At 41.7% G+C, this 17,579-nt stretch overlaps 1 protein-coding gene across 3 annotated transcripts in view; it reads left to right on the top strand.

Moving 5' to 3' along the window:
* mrrf (mitochondrial ribosome recycling factor) overlaps window positions 1–17,579 on the top strand; it is a 67,600-nt gene that overhangs the window by 26,974 nt on the left and 23,047 nt on the right. For all 3 annotated transcript variants that reach the window (XM_063073320.1, XM_063073321.1, XM_063073322.1), the window contains exons 4-5: window positions 584–702; window positions 17,164–17,255. In XM_063073320.1, coding sequence (XP_062929390.1) covers window positions 584–702; window positions 17,164–17,255 — 211 coding nt within the window. The remainder of the gene's footprint in view (window positions 1–583; window positions 703–17,163; window positions 17,256–17,579) is intronic.

The raw sequence follows: 17,579 nt of genomic DNA, 5'->3' as shown, positions 1-17,579 counted from the left end.
CAGTGAGTGGTGAACCTGTGGAATTCTCTGCCCAATGAAGCAGTGGAGGCTACCTCAGTAAATATATTTATGACGAGGTTGGATAGATTTTTGCATAGTAGGGGAATTAAGGGTTATGGGGAAAAGGCAGGTAGGTGGAGATGAGTCCATGGCCAGATCAGCCATGATCTTATTGAATAGTGGAGTAGGCTCGACAGGCCAGATGGCCTATTCCTGCTCCTATTTCTTATGTTCTTATGGGGTTCTACCCGCCCCGACCCACATGACAGATTGCCACAATCAACGCAGAACAGTATATAATAGAGGTAGCAAATTGAAACATGGCTCCGACAGACAGAAAATAGATGCACAGCTCTCACAGTCAGGAAGGCAGTGCAGTCAGTGCTTGATGTGTAGCACTGGCAACCAAAGATAATTCCTGTCCATGTTTCACTATGTATGTTGGGACAAAGGTTTCGCAAGCTCGGCAGGCTACACTCCAGTCTAAGCATGAGGAAGCACTCTTCAGGATGTGAATACATCTCACTGAAAATATGCTGCACGTCAGCTTATTTGTTGAAGACTTCCATTTTCTTTTCTTCAGGTGCTTTGGATCATATAACAGTTACAACCAGCAGTGGAAAATTCCCATTAAACCACTTGGGACAAATCTCCATGAAATCACCTCAACTCATTTTAGTAAATATGACAAGTTTCCCTGAGGTGAGTGAATGTGTAAAATTACTTACGCATTGGTAGTTCATGGATACAGTTAAAGTTATGTGTATATTTAATCTTCTTTTGATATATGTTTAATTATTGGTGGATCCAAAATAGTATAATTCCATGAATGCAGCAGAGGTAGCACTTTGATAAAATATAGCACTTTTTTTTGTTTCTAAACTATAGGCACTTTTAAAAACAAGCTGTTTGTTTAAGCATGAGAAATACTGCAGAAACCGAAAAGCTTAGGGAATCATGGTGGCGTGTTTCAGCTCGGGATGCTGGAATCTCAGTATCCTCTGTAAGGAGTTTGTACTTCCTCCCCCTGGAATGTATGGGTTTCTTTCGGGTGTTCCAGTTGCCCACAGTCCAGAGATTTACCTATTAGTAGGTTAATTGGTCATTGTAAATTGTTCTGTGATTAGGTGAGTGTTAAATCGGGTGGGGGAGGGGCATTTCTCTGGGTGCTCTGGTTTCCTGCTACCTTCCGAAGACGTACTGGTTTGGGTTAGTAAGTTGTGAGCATGCACTAGAAGAATGGTGACATTCGCAGGCTGCCCCAGCACATCCTCGGACTGTGTTGGTCATTGACACAAACGATGCACATCACTGTATGATTCGGTGTTTCAATGTACATGTCACAAATGAAGCTAATCTTTAATCTTTAAATGATGGAGGAACTCAGCAGGCCAAGCGGCATCTGTGGATGTTTCAAGCTAATACCCTTCATCAGGATTGAAAAGAAAGGAGCCAGAAGCCAGAAAAAGGTGGGAGGGAGGGTAAGGAGAGCAAGCTGGTAGGTGATGGGTGAGACCAGGTGGGGAAGGAGGAGGGAGGGTGAAATGAAAAGCTGTGGAAGAGGCAAAGAGCTGAAGATGAAAGAATCTAACAAGAGAAGAGAGTGGACCATAGGAGAAAGGGAAGGAGAGAGGAACCAGAGGGAGGTGATGGAAGGTGAGAAGAGAAGTGGTGAGAGGGGAACCAGATGAGAAATTGAAAAAGAGAGAAGGAAGGAAAAGGGAGAAATTACTGGAAGTTAGAGAAATCTATGTTTGTGCCATCAGATTCAAGGCTACCTAGATGGAATATCATCCCTTTACCTTGTTCACCTACCACCTCCCAGCTTCTTACTACATCAACTATTTAATCCCCTCCTTAGATGCCGACCGACTTACTGAGTTCCTCCAGCACTTTGTCTGTCTTTTGTTTAAGTACAGCTCTGAAAGATTTCAAATATTCAGTGTGCAAACCTTGATTTTTCACAATCTTTGTACAATTATGGAAATGTAATGCCTAAAAGGAGACTCTTTGTTTTGTAATATTACCATGAAAGTAAAAATAAAATATTCAGCTTCATTCCATTTCTGTTGGTGTTTAGTCAATGGTCCACATGACTTCAGATGCTTGTATCATATAGTAAGGACTTGTGTCTTCACCATACTTTCGGGTATGGTGTTCCAGAGCCCCATCCCTCCTTTAACTTTTCTTCAACTGCTCTATAATCTTTTTGACAATGATTCTGTACCTTGTTTATTGATCTGTCTGCTAACTCAGCTCACCCAGTCAAAAACTTCCGTACCTTTTTATACCTCAATTAAACCCTCCTCAGTCACTTTCAAATTTACTTTTCACATGTACGTCGAAATACAATGAAATGTGTCATTTGCATTAGCAACCAACATTGCCTAACGAAGTGATGGGGGCACGGCCTAAAGAGTCGCCATACATTCTGGCACCAACATAGTATGCCCATAATTCTCACAACAGAGCAACACAACACAACAAACAACAGCAAAACAGCCCCGTTCCTCCTTCCCACCCACACACAGGGACATCCAGGTCAGTCCTCGTCCGGTCTACACGCTTCGGATATCAGACTTCGTCTTCTGGACTTCTGATTGACCTCGGCTTCCCTTTTCGGTGTCGATCGATGATAGGACCCTGCATTCTGATCAATCTTCAGCCTCCCATCTTCAGTGTTGATCGATGTCAGGACCCTGCATTCTGATCAACCTTTGGCTTCCCGTCTTCAGTGTCGATCGATGATGGGACCCTGCATTCTGATCAGTCTTCAGCCTCCCATCTTCAGTGTTGATCGATGTCAGGACCCTGCATTCTGATCAACCTTTGGCTTCCCGTCTTCAGTGTCGATCGATGATGGGACCCTGCATTCTGATCAGTCTTCAGCCTCCCATCTTCAGTGTCGATCGATGACAGGACCTTGAATTCCAGACTTGAACTCTAGACCTGCTGACTCACCGGTCCTTGTGCTTCCTGTTTGCATGGACATTCAATCTTGGACACCCCGACATCCATGGATGTCCTTCACCACAAGCCCATGCAGTTGGCCTTTGACATGGAGCGGAAACTTAGACTCCACTTTTGTTCCAAAGAAAACTGCAGCCAAAGCACATTCTCCTCATAACTAAAATTCTCTGAAACTTCTAGAATACAAAACTGAGTAGAGGCATCTTGCTTTCCTGTTCCACTTTGGTGCATGATTTATTATCTAAGTACGTAGACCATATACAACCTTAACATTCATCTTCTTTCAGTAGTCACTAAAAAGAGAAACACAATAGAACCCATTAAAAAAGCTCTACCCCTGAAAGGCAGTCAAACATCCAATGTGCAGAATAAAGAACAAATTGTGCAAACAATAAAAAAGAAAAGACACAGAACATGATCTGCAGAGTCCACAGCCTCAGAGTAGGTTCAGCAATGCCACCGGTCCAGGAGCCCAGTGGAGCCAGTCCAGCGCTGAGGTGAGTGCCGACAGCCGAAGTGGGTGAGAGGTATCCTGCCTCAGGCACTCTGCCAATGCAGACCACTCTGAATTATATTTTTCACACTGGGAAATGCACTATTCCTGAAAATTTGGAATTTACAGTGTGGGAAATCATGAATATCCCATTCCTGTGGATCAGTGCCTTTGTACACCAGCATGCTACGATGCATTAGAGTTTCCTGTGAAGCACTATGTCATACAATCCAGCCGGTAAAAGCACTGAACCTCTGAAATGCATTTCATCATTTCGAAACATTAAAGAAGTCTTGAGATGTCAAACAGGGAAAAGTGGTGTCTCTAGTTGCCAGGGAAGGGAAAAAAATTCAAGATCTTAACTAAAAGAATATGAGAGAAATTGCTTTAATGTAGAAAATTATGAAATTATTGAGTAATGGCCATTAACTGTAAAGGCAGAAACCTTATCATCAGTTAAATAGGGAATGGAAAACATATTAGAATAAGGAGAATAGAAAAGGATAATGGGGAAAGTTGAAAGAATTGTAATTGCAGTGTTTAGCTGTAGTTAAAGAGAAAGTACTGATGCCAATGAATTAGGCTGCATAGTTTCTTCCATGCTTCGGTTTGACTAATTCTGTGTCTTGTTTCAGAACAATACAACATAGAACAGTACACTACAAGCCCACAATGTTGTGCCAAACAATTAAATTAGTAATCAAATGACTGACTAGACTAATCTCTGCTTACACAGTGTCCATATCCCTCCATGTTCCTCTGTCATGTGCCTATCAAAACGTTTCTTAAGAAGTCCCTAATTATCTGCCTTTACCTCCACCCCAGGCAGTGTATTCCAGGCACCCATCACTCACTGTGTGGAAAAACCTGCACCTCGCATGTCCTTTGAACTTGCCCCTCTCACCTTAAATGCATTCTCTCTGGTATTAGTCATTTCAAACTTGTGGAAAAAGATACTGTATATCCATGCCTCTCATAATCTTATAACCCTCTATCAGATCTCCCCTCAGCCTTCACCTTTCCAGAGAAAACAGCCCAAGTTTGTCCAAGCTTTCGTTATAGCACATGCCTTCCAATCCAGATAGCGTCTTCTGCTCCTTCTCTAAAGCCTTGACGCTGTTAAGAGTCTTTCTCTCACCCTTGCTCTGTCTCTTTACTGATTATTTTGAAGAGCACATGCTACTGGATCTATAACTGTATTCCACAAGATGTTAACTAACTTTAAAGATAACATCAAAATCAGCCGGAATAAATTCAGTTTTACGTCTAAAAGTTGGGACGACATTGCACTGAATAGATGCACCTGGAGGAAATCTGTTCAAGAGGGAGCTGTGCTACTTGAGAACGACCTCTGCTGTGACGCAGAGACAGCTGTGAAAGGAGAGACTGAACAACCAAAAGACCCAACCCCTGACCACGGCTACCACTCACTCTTGCCCACACTGCACTGGAATATGTGAGTCCCGGATCGGTCTCTACAGCCACTGAAGACCCACCAACAGACAACCCCTTAGGGGAGCACCAATACTCGACTGGAGTCATCGTACTACTGTTATATTCCAAAGATTGCCAAAAGGAAGATAGCAGAGGGCCATTCAGTTAAATTCTCAGTTCCGATGAAGCCTGTTGTTTACTGTATGACAAGATGATGGATTGTTCGAAGCTTACTTTAACTTTTAAGCACTCCGTTCCCGAGCATCTTTCATGAGAAGGAAATGAGCCACACTTCCACCTTGTATTGTTGTCTTTGGGAACATGTTTGCTTGTTAAACACAGCTTTCACTTCAATTGTGGGGAATTGCTCTGCCCACTCTGATAATGTCTTTTTCTGTTATGAATGTGGTTGTAAAGACAAAAGTGTTGTGAATAGGACTGCCATTATAACAGTGAGAGTTTGTCCTCTTTTCCTTCTGTCTTCGTGAACTCTAATCTCTGCCAACATGCTGGCACGCTAATGTTCAGGTGGTACAAACTCCATTTCTGCTCTGACATTGTAATTTGTCTCAGAAATCAATTGTAGTGTGCAAGTCTGAATTGGCAAGCGATTTAATTGTGGAAGGCACTGTAGTCATGCTTAATTCTGTCCTTATGTCACTGAGCACATCCCACAGCAAGAGAATTAGGAGCAACAGGCATGATTGGGGTGAATAACTGATCTTGCTTTACTTTTAACCCTGTTGAAGATTGATGATGTACAGTGCCAGCGACCTGGGTTCAATTCTGCCTCTGTCTGTAAGGAGTTTGTATATCCTCCCCTTGACTGCGTGAGTTTCCTCTGGGTGCACCAGTTTCCTCCCATATTCCAAAGATGTTTAGGTCTCTAAATTAATTAGGCAACTCAGGCTCATTGGAGTGGAAGGGCCTTTTACTGTGCTGTACCATGGATGTTGTGACCTGGCTGTTGAAATAGATACATAAGCCAGGGCAGTGTGGTGTGGAGAACAAGCTGTTGCTCATGCAGCGGGCTCCCCCTCTCCACTCAGTTGATGAATCCAAAGGAATAGTGGAGACCGATATATTTTGGCACAAATGACGTCACAGGACTTGCTAGTCAACATTGAATTCAATGTAGAAACTGCAGCTCTGGATTTACCCCTGAAGCCTTCCCCATGAGTCGGTATAGCTGCGAGGCAGTGGAGATTTGAGATCAGAGTTTTCCTTCTCTTAGATAAGCTGCCAATAATGATGACTGATGAGCCCCACTTTCCTGGAACCATGATGTAACTCGCAATTAAAAAATATAAAAATTGTACCTCACTAGTTTGGAATATGCTAGTATTTGAATCCAGACTTCCCTGGGCTTTTCCGTTCAGTACCAAGCCATTTACCCATCAAGCCCTGATTGGAGCAAGCTATATTTAGTCTGAAATAAAATGCTTTCTTTCGTTGCACATCTGTCGTGTGTGCATTACTGTTTCCATGTTATCAGATTAAAGATAAGATCTTACCATCAATATTTTAAAGTCAACCGTGTCAGAAAATGCATATTTTGGACTGAGGGTTATGTTTTTCCAATGTGTCTAACTCTGTATTCCCATAGTTTTCCATATGTGATGTATGTGGAAATACCTTAGACTTTGAGCCATTTAAAATTCAATTGGAAAGTGCTTTAGAATCACTTTTGTTGATGCTATTAACGTGTTACAACATTTAGATCATCTTGTAACAACCAGAAAATGCTTTAGCAAAACATGGGAGAATAACCCTTTCAGTACCAAATTGTTCATACAACTTGTACAGAGGTTTGAACAATATGATGTAATTTAATTTAATGTTTTAAGATATCTTGCTGTAATTTATAGTTATTATTATGTAATTGCAATGAACAGCTGCCACAAAACAACAAATTTCACGACTTATGTCAGCGATACTAAAACTGGCTCTGATTCTCATTCTGAATGTCTAATGTTAGCATTTGTTTCAAGAGAACTAGCATATAAAAGCAAGATTGTAGTGTTGAGGCTTTGTAAGGCATTAGTCAGAGTGTACTTGAAGTATTGTGAGCAGTTTAGGGCCCCTTATCTAAGAAAGAATGTGCTGGCGTTGGAGAAGAGGACTCGCGACAATGATCCTGGCAATGAAAGATTTAATATATGAGGTGCATGTGATGGCGCTTCACCTGTGCTCGCTGGAGTTTAGAAGAATGACGGGGGATCTCATTGAAACCTATCAAATATTGAAAGGCTTAGAGTGAGTGGAAGTGGAAAGGATGTTTCCAATAGTGTGGGTGTGGGCACAGCCTCAGAATTCAAGGACGTCCCTTTAGAACGGAGATGAGGAGGAATTTCTTTATCCAGAGGGTGGCGAATCTGTGGAATTCATTGCCACAGACGGCTGTGGAGTCCAAGTCATTGGGTATATTTAAAGTGGAGGTTGATAGGTTCTTGGTTAGTCAGAGCCTCAAAGGTTACGGGGAGAAGGCAGGAGAATGGGATTGAAAGGGATGTTAAACAGCCATGATAGAATGGCAGAGCAGACTCGATGGGCTGAATAGCCTAATTCTGTTCCTATGTCTTAGGATTTTATGGTCTAATATTTCCCAAATTGTTTCGAGTAACCTCACAGCTTGGGTTGTGATTTCTCAGATCTGATCATTTTCCTACTCTGTCAAAATGACCTTTTAAATACCTGAAAGGTCAAGTTTGTTATTAATCAGACGCCCTTTCTGACAAAATGTCAACGTCAAGGAACTGTAGTGGTCAACAGGTGAATGGGAATCAGAATCAGGTTTATCATCACTGATGTTGGACATAACATTTGTTGCTTTGCTGCAGCGTTACAGAACAAAGGCATAAAAATACTATAAACGACAAAAACTAGTGCACAAAAAAGCAACAATAAGATAGTGTTCATGGACTGTTCAGAAATCTGATGACAGAGGGGAAGAAACTTCATAATCATCTGTTTTATTATCACCGCCTTGTATGGCATGAAATCTGTTGTTTTGTACAGCAGAAGTGCGATCCAGTACTACAAACAAGTATCACAAACTGGAGTCTTCCTTTGTTGCATTGGATGACCATGATGTCTTCTGTACCTTGTCATGCCCTTTGGCCTCCACGAGTGTTGCAGAACCACCTTCCGGACAGTTGGATCTCATTGTTGATTTTATCCACCCATTCCGCCAGAGGTGACTTTGCATGCTAGGGCAGGCGTGTCCCTTAAATTAAGTTAATAGTGCAATAAAGGAATAATGAGGTATAATAAATGAATCATTTCTGGCTCCTTCTGCCTTCCTTTCCAGTCCTGATGAAGGGTCTCAGCCCGAAACATCAGCTGTTTATTCCTCTCCATAGATACTGCCTGACCTGCTGAGTTCCTCCAGAATCTTCTGTGCGTTCCTCAAGATTTTCAGCATCTGCAGAATCTCTTCTGTTTATGAGAGTGAGGTGGTGCTCATGGATGGTTCACAAATCTGATGTGGAGACCAAGAAGCTATTCCTAAATTGCTGTGTGTCTTCGGGCTCCTGTACCTCCTCCCCAATGGTAGTAAAGAGAAGAGGGCATATCCTAGATAATAATCCTTTGATAAATGCTGCCTTCTAAAGGCACCGCTGTTCGCGAGTGACACTTTAATGAAGACATGAATACTTTGAAAAGAAAGAGTCTTTCTGAACAAGGTGTGCTGTTCTATTACAGATATTACACATTTAAGTTTGACAACTATCAAAAATGTATTGTATGCAGTTAATGCAGGGAGTAAGGTGGCTTATCTTTTGTATTCTAACCCACTTCCCTGTCTGCTATAACTATTGATATAGAAAGACACCGGCGTTTCGCCTTTCACCACCAAAATAGCAAACTGAGCTCACTTATTGCATTTTGATTTCTCTTTGTGTTTGAATAAAAGGGAACTGGTCTGTCAAAACAAGCTAGATCAAGATGTACTGCGCTGGCTATGTGTGATGACAGCATAACATTGAAATATTTTGTCTATGAATAACTTGTGTATTTTATTCAGTGTTAAAAACACTGGAGTGTAAAAGCGTAACTGTGTTGGTTTGTTTGTGGTCAATCCAACATCAGGAAATCAGTTAATGTTCTTCCTGAGTTGACCCGAAGGGGGAAAAGGGAACTGAAGAGGCAACAATTTCACGCAAAGGGTGGAGCGAATGTGGAATGAACGGCAAGAGGAAAAGCAGAGATATGATGAGAACTTTTAAACAAACTTTGAACCCATAAATGGATAGAATCAGAATTAGGACTCAAGTTTATTTATCACATGCACATCAAAACATGCAGTGAGATGTGCCTTTTGTGTTAACAACCAACACACGTGAGGGTGTGTTACGAGCAGCCTGGCACCAACACAGAAAGTGTACCATGCTCGGCAGAACAACATAGAGCACAACAAGCAACAAAAAAACAATAACCGAACAAGTCCCCTTCCTCCCTCCAACCCACGCACGCTCCTCTATCCCAAAGACAGTCTTGTCTCCGTTGGTCTCCAGTGTCAGACACGCAGACACTGGGCCTTTAGCTATCCCAGTGGACTGGCAGAGATTCACGGACCTGAGGCTCGGGCCATCTGCCCTCATTTTCTGTGCTTCCGATTTGAACCCCAGTCGTCAATCCTCGGCATAACACCAGCACCCCAAATCAGCAGGTGTTTTGGAATCAGGGTTTTAATCTATGTCTTAAATGATATGAAATTTGTTATTTTGTGGAAGCAGTACGGTGCGAAGGCATAAAAAATTACAAAATAAACAAAGAAATAATGAGGTAGTATTTTTAAACGCAAACAACAGGAATTCTGCAGATGCTGGAAATTCAAGCAACATACATCAAAGTTGCTGGTGAACGCAGCAGGCCAAGCAGCATCTATAGGAAGAGGCGCAGTCGACGTTTCAGGCCGAGACTGAAGGGTCTCGGCCTGAAACGTCGACTGCGCCTCTTCCTATAGATGCTGCTTGGCCTGCTGCGTTCACCAGCAACTTTTATGTATGTTGCATGAGGTAGTATTCATGGATCATTCGGAAATCCGATGGCTGAAAGGAAGAAACTGTTTCTTAATTGTTGAAAGTGGATCTTAAGGCTCCGTTCCCTTTGCCCTGATTGTACGAACAAGAAGGTGACGTGTCCTGAGGGTCTTTCGTGATGGATGCCACCTTCCTGAGGCACCTCCTCTTCAAGATGTCCTTGATGGTGGGAAGGGTTGCTTCTATTATGGAGCCTATGAGTTTACAACATTTAGAACAGGAGTTCCCAACCTTTGTATGCCATTAAGCAAGGGGTTCGTGGACCCCGGGTTGGGAGCCCCTGGTTTAAAAGGATACAGGACAAACGTGGCCAGATGGGAGTAGCTTAGATGGGAATCTTGGTCAGCATTGATGAGTTATCTGTGTAATGTCCTGCCATAGACTGTGGTGGAGGCCAAGTCCGTGGGTATATTTAAAGCAGAAGTTTATAGATTCCTGATTGGTCGGGGCATTAAGGGATATGGTGAGAGGGCAAGTATATGGGGTTGAAAGGGATCCGGGATCAGCCGTGACGAAATGACAGAGCAGACTTGATGGGCTTAATGGCCTAATTCTGCTCCAGTGTCTTTTGGTCTTATGGAGTTGGGCCAAAGGACCTGTCTCCATTCTGAATAACTATATGAAACCCATTTTTCCACCAGACCAAGAAAACGTTTGTATAAAATAGTGGAAAGTTCAAAGTAAGTTTATTATCAAAATGTATATATGCCACTACATACAACCCTGTAATTTGTTTACTAGCGGACATAGTCAGTAAATCCAAGAAACATAATAGAATTAATGAAAGACTGCACCTAACAAGATAGACAAACAGCTGATGTGCAAAAGACAACGAACTATGTAAATACCAAAGAAGAGAAAAAGTAATAATAAATAATAAATATTGAGAACATGAGATGAAGAGTCCTTGAAAGTGAGTCCATAGGTTGTGGGAACATTTCAGTGGTGGGGTGGGTGAAGTTATAGGCAATAGATAATCACAGTGTTAAATGGTGCACCAGTGTTTTCCTTTACCCAGGACCTGGTAAGGAGGCAAAGGCAGCGGCTATCTCTTCAGGCAAGAGGCTTGATATCAGTTTTCACAGCCATGTGTTCTGAACTTTGGCCCACCTATGTTGTGAATATTCTGTGTTTCTGTGAGGAAGCTAAGAAAGACTACGTCGACACATTCTTTCCCAAGTTTGCTTATGAGTTCCTTCAGCACAGTTTTCCATATGCTAGTCAACACACAGCAGCTAGCAGGATACTATTATAGCTCAGGGCATTGGAGTTCAGAGTTCAATTCCAGTGTCCTCTGTAAGAAAGTTTGTATGATCCCTGCGAACGTGTGGGTTTCCTCTGGGTGCTCCTGTTTCCTCCATGTTCCACGTTAATTGGTCATTGTAAATTGTCCTAGGATTAAATAGGGAGATGTTGGGTGGTGCGCTGTGGCTTTAAATAACTAAAGCAAAAATACTTAAACACTGTTTATCAAAAGAGCATGTCGCTGTTTGTTATTTGAAAGCTATCAATTTGGAAGTAGTCTTTATTTAAATGTTTTTATATCCTAATTTTCATTTGGCAAGGCAATTATCAGGACAGTATCAGCAAAGTGTATGACTGATACTGAGATTTCAGCTTTGTATTTTCTATCTCATTTATGAGGTTCCCAAACGAAATTCTAAGAATTTCCTCAGTATCTCTAGGGTTTTTATTTACATAAAATACCAGAATCATTACTATTCTTTATTTACAGCTGTTACTTTTCTGATTTTCAACTTATTGTTTTTTTAACTAGAAACTTGTTTTACAAGAAGAGTAGCTTATTGATTCCCTAGACTAGTGACTACTTATTAATGTCATGAAGTCAAAGTGTCCTATAGTAATACAGGCCCAGCAGCTGAACTGCTCCCTCATTTCTGTGTTTGACCCACATCTCTCTAAACAAGAGATAGCAAATGCAATGTTACCAAGCAACACACGGAAAATGCTGGAGGAACTCAGCAGGCCAAGCAGCATCTATGGAAAAGAGTACAGTTGATGTTTCGGGCCGAGACCCTTCAGCAGGACTCCTAAATGCAATGGCTAGAGGCTAAATGCAATTCTAGCTGCCTTTTCCAGAGGTTGAGTTGGTGGTGAGGAGGCAAATGCAGAACTAGAATATAAAAGGAAAGATGTAATGCTGAGACTTTGTAAGGTAATGGTCAGACCGCACGGAGTATTGGGAGCAGTTATGCTAGTTGGCTAGAGCTTTGTTGTCATTGCTGAGGACAACGAGATTATAGTGTACTCCATTCAATGAAAAACAACATTCTGGCAGTTTAGTTACTATAAACTCAATGACTAAATTTAAAAATAAGGTCTGAGATATTTTGAGTGACATCTAAGTTACAACTGCATTAAAACAAACAATTTGGGCCCCTTATCTAAGAAAGGATGTGTTAGTATTAGAGAGGTTGATGAGAATGATCCCAGTAATGAGAGGGTTAACATATGAGGCGTGTTTGATGGCTCTGGGTGTTTACTCGCTGGAGTTTTGGAAGAATGGGAAGCGAGTTCATTGAAACCTATTGAATATTGAAAAGCCTAGATAGATTTGATTTGCAAAATATGTTTCCTATTGTGGGAGATTCTAGGACCAGAGGGCACAGTCTCAGAATAGACTGTGGGGAAGTCCACCTGGAACAGAGATGAGAAGGGATTTCTTTAGCCAAGGGGTGATGAATCTTTGGAATTCATTGTCACAGTCAGTCTGCAGGTAGGTTCTTTACATAGAGAGTGGTGGGTGTGAGGAATGTGCTGCCGGGAGTGGTGATACACTCAGGTACATTGGAGGCATTTAAGAAGCTCTGCTTGGTTGTAGAAAAATGTAGGGTTATGTGAGAGGTACGGGTTAGATTGATATTAGAGTAGGTTAAAAGGTCAGCACAGCACTGTGAACCATACTGTACCAGAATGTTCTCTGTTCTCCGGATCTATAGCATTGAATCACTAGCATTTACATTAGTTCATTGAGATCAAGTCTCTATTGTCAATGTGCAGCATACCCACACGATCTACATTGGGGATGTGCTGTCAGGGCTGGAACACACTGCACCCCAGCAGGACATCTCAGGTGAGGTGTGACCAATTCCTCTTCAAATGGAGAAGGAGCCTATAATCTCCTTTTCAATTCTCTTCTCTCTATACAGTACCTGAGTGTTTAAAGGACCTGGTGCAACTCGCTGCCAATGCATGGTATTTGACATTTAACCTCAGCTTTAATTTGCAAAATTTTCCACAAGCCAAACCAAAAGAGATTTGCACATGGGAAGATCAAGGAGGGGAAATCAGAATCAGGTTTAATATCTCTGGCATATGTTGTGAAGTATGTTGTTGATAAAATCCAAAAATCTGAGATGTAAAGGAACTTAGGAGTCCTTGTGCAGAACAGCCTAAAGGTTAACTTGCAAGAGGCGTCGGTGGTGAGGAAGGCAAATGCAATGTTAGCATTCATTTCTAGAGGTCTAGAATACAAGAGCAAGGATGTGATGCTGAGGCTTATAAGGCACTGGTGAGGCCTCACCTTGAGTATTGTGAACAGTTTTGGGCTCCTCATTTAAGAGAAGATGTGCTGGCATTGGAGAGGGTTCAAAGGAGTTTTTTTAAGGATGATTATGGGAATGAAAAGGTTATATGAGGAATGTTTAATAGCTCTGGGTCTGTGTTTGCTGGAATTTAAAAGGATGAGAGGGTATCTCATTGAAACCTTTCAAATGTTGAAAGGCCTAGACATGGCAGATGTGGAAAAGATGTTTCCCATTGTGGGGGAGTCTAGGACAAGAGGGCACAGCCTCAGGATAGAGGGGCATCCATTTAAAACGGATGCAGAGAAATTTTTTTAGCCAGGGGATGGTGAACTTGTGGAATTTATAACCATGGGCATCTGTGGAAGCCAGGTTGTTTGGGTATATTTAAGGCAGAGCTTGATAGATTCTTGATTGGACATGGCATCAAATGTTACGGGGAGAAGGCTAGGGAGTGGGGCTAAGGAGGGGGATAAAAGGTCAGCCATTATCGAATGGTGGAGCAGATTCAATGGGCCAAATGGTGTAATTCTGCTCCTATGTCTTATGATCTTATAGTTTTGTGGCAGCGGTACATTGTAAAACATAATTTAAAACTATTAATTACAATAAGCAAATAAATATTTAAATTAGTGCAACAAAAAAGATTTTTAAAAAAGTGAGTTAGTGTTCATAAATTCATTATCCATTTAGAAATCTGGTGGCAGAGGGGAAGAAGCTGTTCCTGAATCGTTGAGTGTGTGTCTTCAGGCTCCTTGATGGTTGCAATGAGAAGAGGGCAGGTCCTGGGTGATGGGTACCATCTTTTTGAGGCATCAGCTGTTGACTATGTCCTTGATGCCAGGAAAACATCTCACCCCCCCCCCACCCCCACTGAGTCCTTTTTGCACATTTGTCAGCATGTGGGTTTTGAGAATCATTGCTTTAGAATTAGGAGTTTAATAAATCCATGCCTGGTGGACGGTTGTTTGAGGAACTACTGAATGGGTGGAAAGGATAGTGAAAGCAATGCTGAACCCAGGATTAGAGTACTAGCCAAAACGTTTTCAGTAGGCTCTCTAAGGTAGGGATAGATCCGCTGAAGATTTATTGCATTGGCAACAGATGACTCTGTGAACACCAAGTTTCACTGCTTAATATGCATTGTTATTCAAAGTAAATTTATTTATTATCAATATCCATATAAAGTCACCATATGCAACCCTTTTCTTGTGGGCAGTCACAGTAAATCCAAGAAACACAGTAGAATCAATGAAAGACCACACCCAACAGGACAGGCAAGCAACCAATGTGCAAGATACAGCAAGCGGTGCAAATCAAAAAGAAAAAAAATAATAAATATCGAGAGCATGAGATGAAGAGTTCTGGAAAGTGAGCCCACAGGTAGTGGGAACAGTTCAAGTTGGGGTGACTGAAGATATCCCCTCTGGTTCAAGACCCCTATAGTTGAGGGGTAGTAGCTGTTCCTGAACCTGCTGAAGTGTGTCCTGAGGCTCCTGTACCTTCTTCCTCATGGTAACCAGTTGAAAAAGATTTTTAAAAAAAGTTGCTGGGACCCCAGTTGTTTACAATATATATTAATGACTTGGATGAGGGAATTAAATGCAGCATCTCCAAATTTGCGGATGACACGAAGCTGGGCGGCAGTGTTAGCTGTGAGGAGGATGCTAAGAGGATGCAGGGTGACTTGGATAGGTTGGGTGAGTGGGCAAATTCATGGCAGATGCAATTTAATGTGGATAAATGTGAAGTTATCCACTTTGGTGGCAAAAATAGGAAAACAGATTATTATCTGAATGGTGGCCGATTAGGAAAAGGGGAGGTGCAACGAGACCTGGGTGTCATTATACACCAGTCATTGAAAGTGGGCATGCAGGAACAGCAGGCGGTGAAAAAGGCGAATGGTATGCTGGCATTTATAGCAAGATGGCAGGACTTTCATATGAAGAAAGACTGGATGAACTGGGCTTGTACTCGTTGGAATTTAGAAGATTGAGGGGGGATCTGATTGAAACGTATAAAATCCTAAAGGGATTGGATAGGCTAGATGCAGGAAGATTGTTCCCAATGTTGGGGAAGTCCAGAACGAGGGGTCACAGTTTGAGGATAAAGGCGAAGCCTTTTAGGACTGAGATTAGGAAAAACTTCTTCACACAGAGAGTGGTGAATCTGTGGAATTCTCTGCCACAGGAAACAGTTGAGGTCAGTTCATTGGCTATATTTAAGAGGGAGTTAGATATGGCCCTTGTGGCTAGGGGCATCAGAGGGTATGGAGGGAAGGCTAGTGCAGGGTTCTGAGTTGGATGATCAGCCATGATCATAATAAATGGCGGTGCAAGCTCGAAGGGCCGAATGGCCTACTCCTGCACCTATTTTCTATGTTTCTATGTAACAGCAAGAAGAGAGCATGGTATGAATAGTGGGGTTCCTTGTTGAGATGCTGCCATCCTACGATAGTGCTCCACGTAGATGTGCCCAGTGGTTTGAGGGCTTTACCCATGATGGACTGGGCCGTATCCACTACATTTTGTAAGCTTTCCATTCAAGGGCAATAGTGTTTCCATACCAGGCCATTATGCAACCAGTGATTTATCATGACACAATTTGCAACTGATTGGTGAGTAATTTTGTGCCTAGTTCACAATAAAATAAATGTTTAACACAATTAGGAGGGAATCTGGGTTTGATTATGAAGACCTTTATGTTCATTGGCTTTACATCAGCTCAGACATTTTTCTTAGAACTTTTTACCTGTGTTTTACTTGATGTCAGATCAGTGCCTTTGACAATAACTCCTTCAATTTTGAACACTGGAGGGGCCACTGTACAGGATAGGAGAAAGCTACAGGAAGTTGTAAACTCAGCCAGTTCTATCATGGGCACCAGCCTCCCTAGTATCGAGGACACTTTCAAAAGGCGATACCTCAAAAAGGTGACATCCATCATTAAGGATCCTCATCACACAGGACTTGCCCTCTTATTGCCACCATCAAGGAGGAGGTACAGGAGCCTGAGGTCACACACTCAGTGTTTCAGGAACAACTTCTTCCCCTCCACCATCAGATTTCTAGTGGACATTGAACTCATGAACACACTACCTACTTTCTTTTTTATAATTTGTTTTTATTTTATATTTATAGTTTAGAAATTATGTATTGCAATGCACTGCTGCTGCAAAACACTGCCACTGACATGTGCCAGTGTTATTAAATCTGATTCTGATTCTCATTCATATTTTGGAAAATATATTCACTTAATAGATGTAATAAAATGTATGTATATATCCAATTTGAGCTTTTAAAAACCTTTAATTTCTTTTCTTAAAATCTTGGTTTTGCAGATACTCCCCTGAGCATTAATCTGAGGTTTCTGAAATAGATTGCCTCAAACCACTGAAAAATTTGTTCAAAGAGGCAGAACTTCTGTTCTTTTAATTTTTTCCCCCTTTCTCCTCCTTTACCATGACACGGTTTATCCGTGTGTGTACAAGGGGACTTGGCTCACAAGTCGCAGTGGGATCAAAGCTGCTTGGGCTGAATCTAACTTCCTGATATTCTTGGTGAAAGAGGTAAACGTTTCCATGTTCTGGGCAAATAGATTAGCCGGACGGAGACGGAACAGCCAGCTGCAAGTAATTATTCTGCTAATGCCCTGTACCTTTTGATCTGGTTCACAGGCAACAGTGGCTGTCACCGAGGCCATAAGGGAAAGTGGAATGAACCTGAACCCTGAAGTGGATGGAACTCTGATCAGGGTGCCAATTCCTAAGTAAGTAATTTGAAGGTTATGTCTAAGGTTTTGTTCCTTGTCTGCTGATTGTCATTATAGGGCAGTTGCTGGCAAAATTACTTAAGGCTAAAAAAAATTGTTTCTAAAATGTGATGTGGATTTTGTTAATACTGATTATTTCTGTAATAAAATTCAGAAAATAGCGTGAATTAAATATTTTACCATACTCTTGTTCTAATTTAGAATGTTTTGCATAATGTAGAAAAATTAAGGTGTATTGTCTTATGAGGATAGGTTGATCAAGCTGGGAGCAAAGGAGAGTGAGAGGTGACTTGTTAGAGGTGTACAAGATAGTACGAGGCA

The sequence above is a fragment of the Mobula hypostoma genome, chromosome 21 (genome assembly GCF_963921235.1).
Source record: "Mobula hypostoma chromosome 21, sMobHyp1.1, whole genome shotgun sequence".
NCBI lineage: Eukaryota > Metazoa > Chordata > Chondrichthyes > Myliobatiformes > Myliobatidae > Mobula > Mobula hypostoma.
The sequence above is the reverse complement of the archived record's forward strand: the minus strand, read 5'-3'. Positions and strand labels throughout refer to the sequence as shown.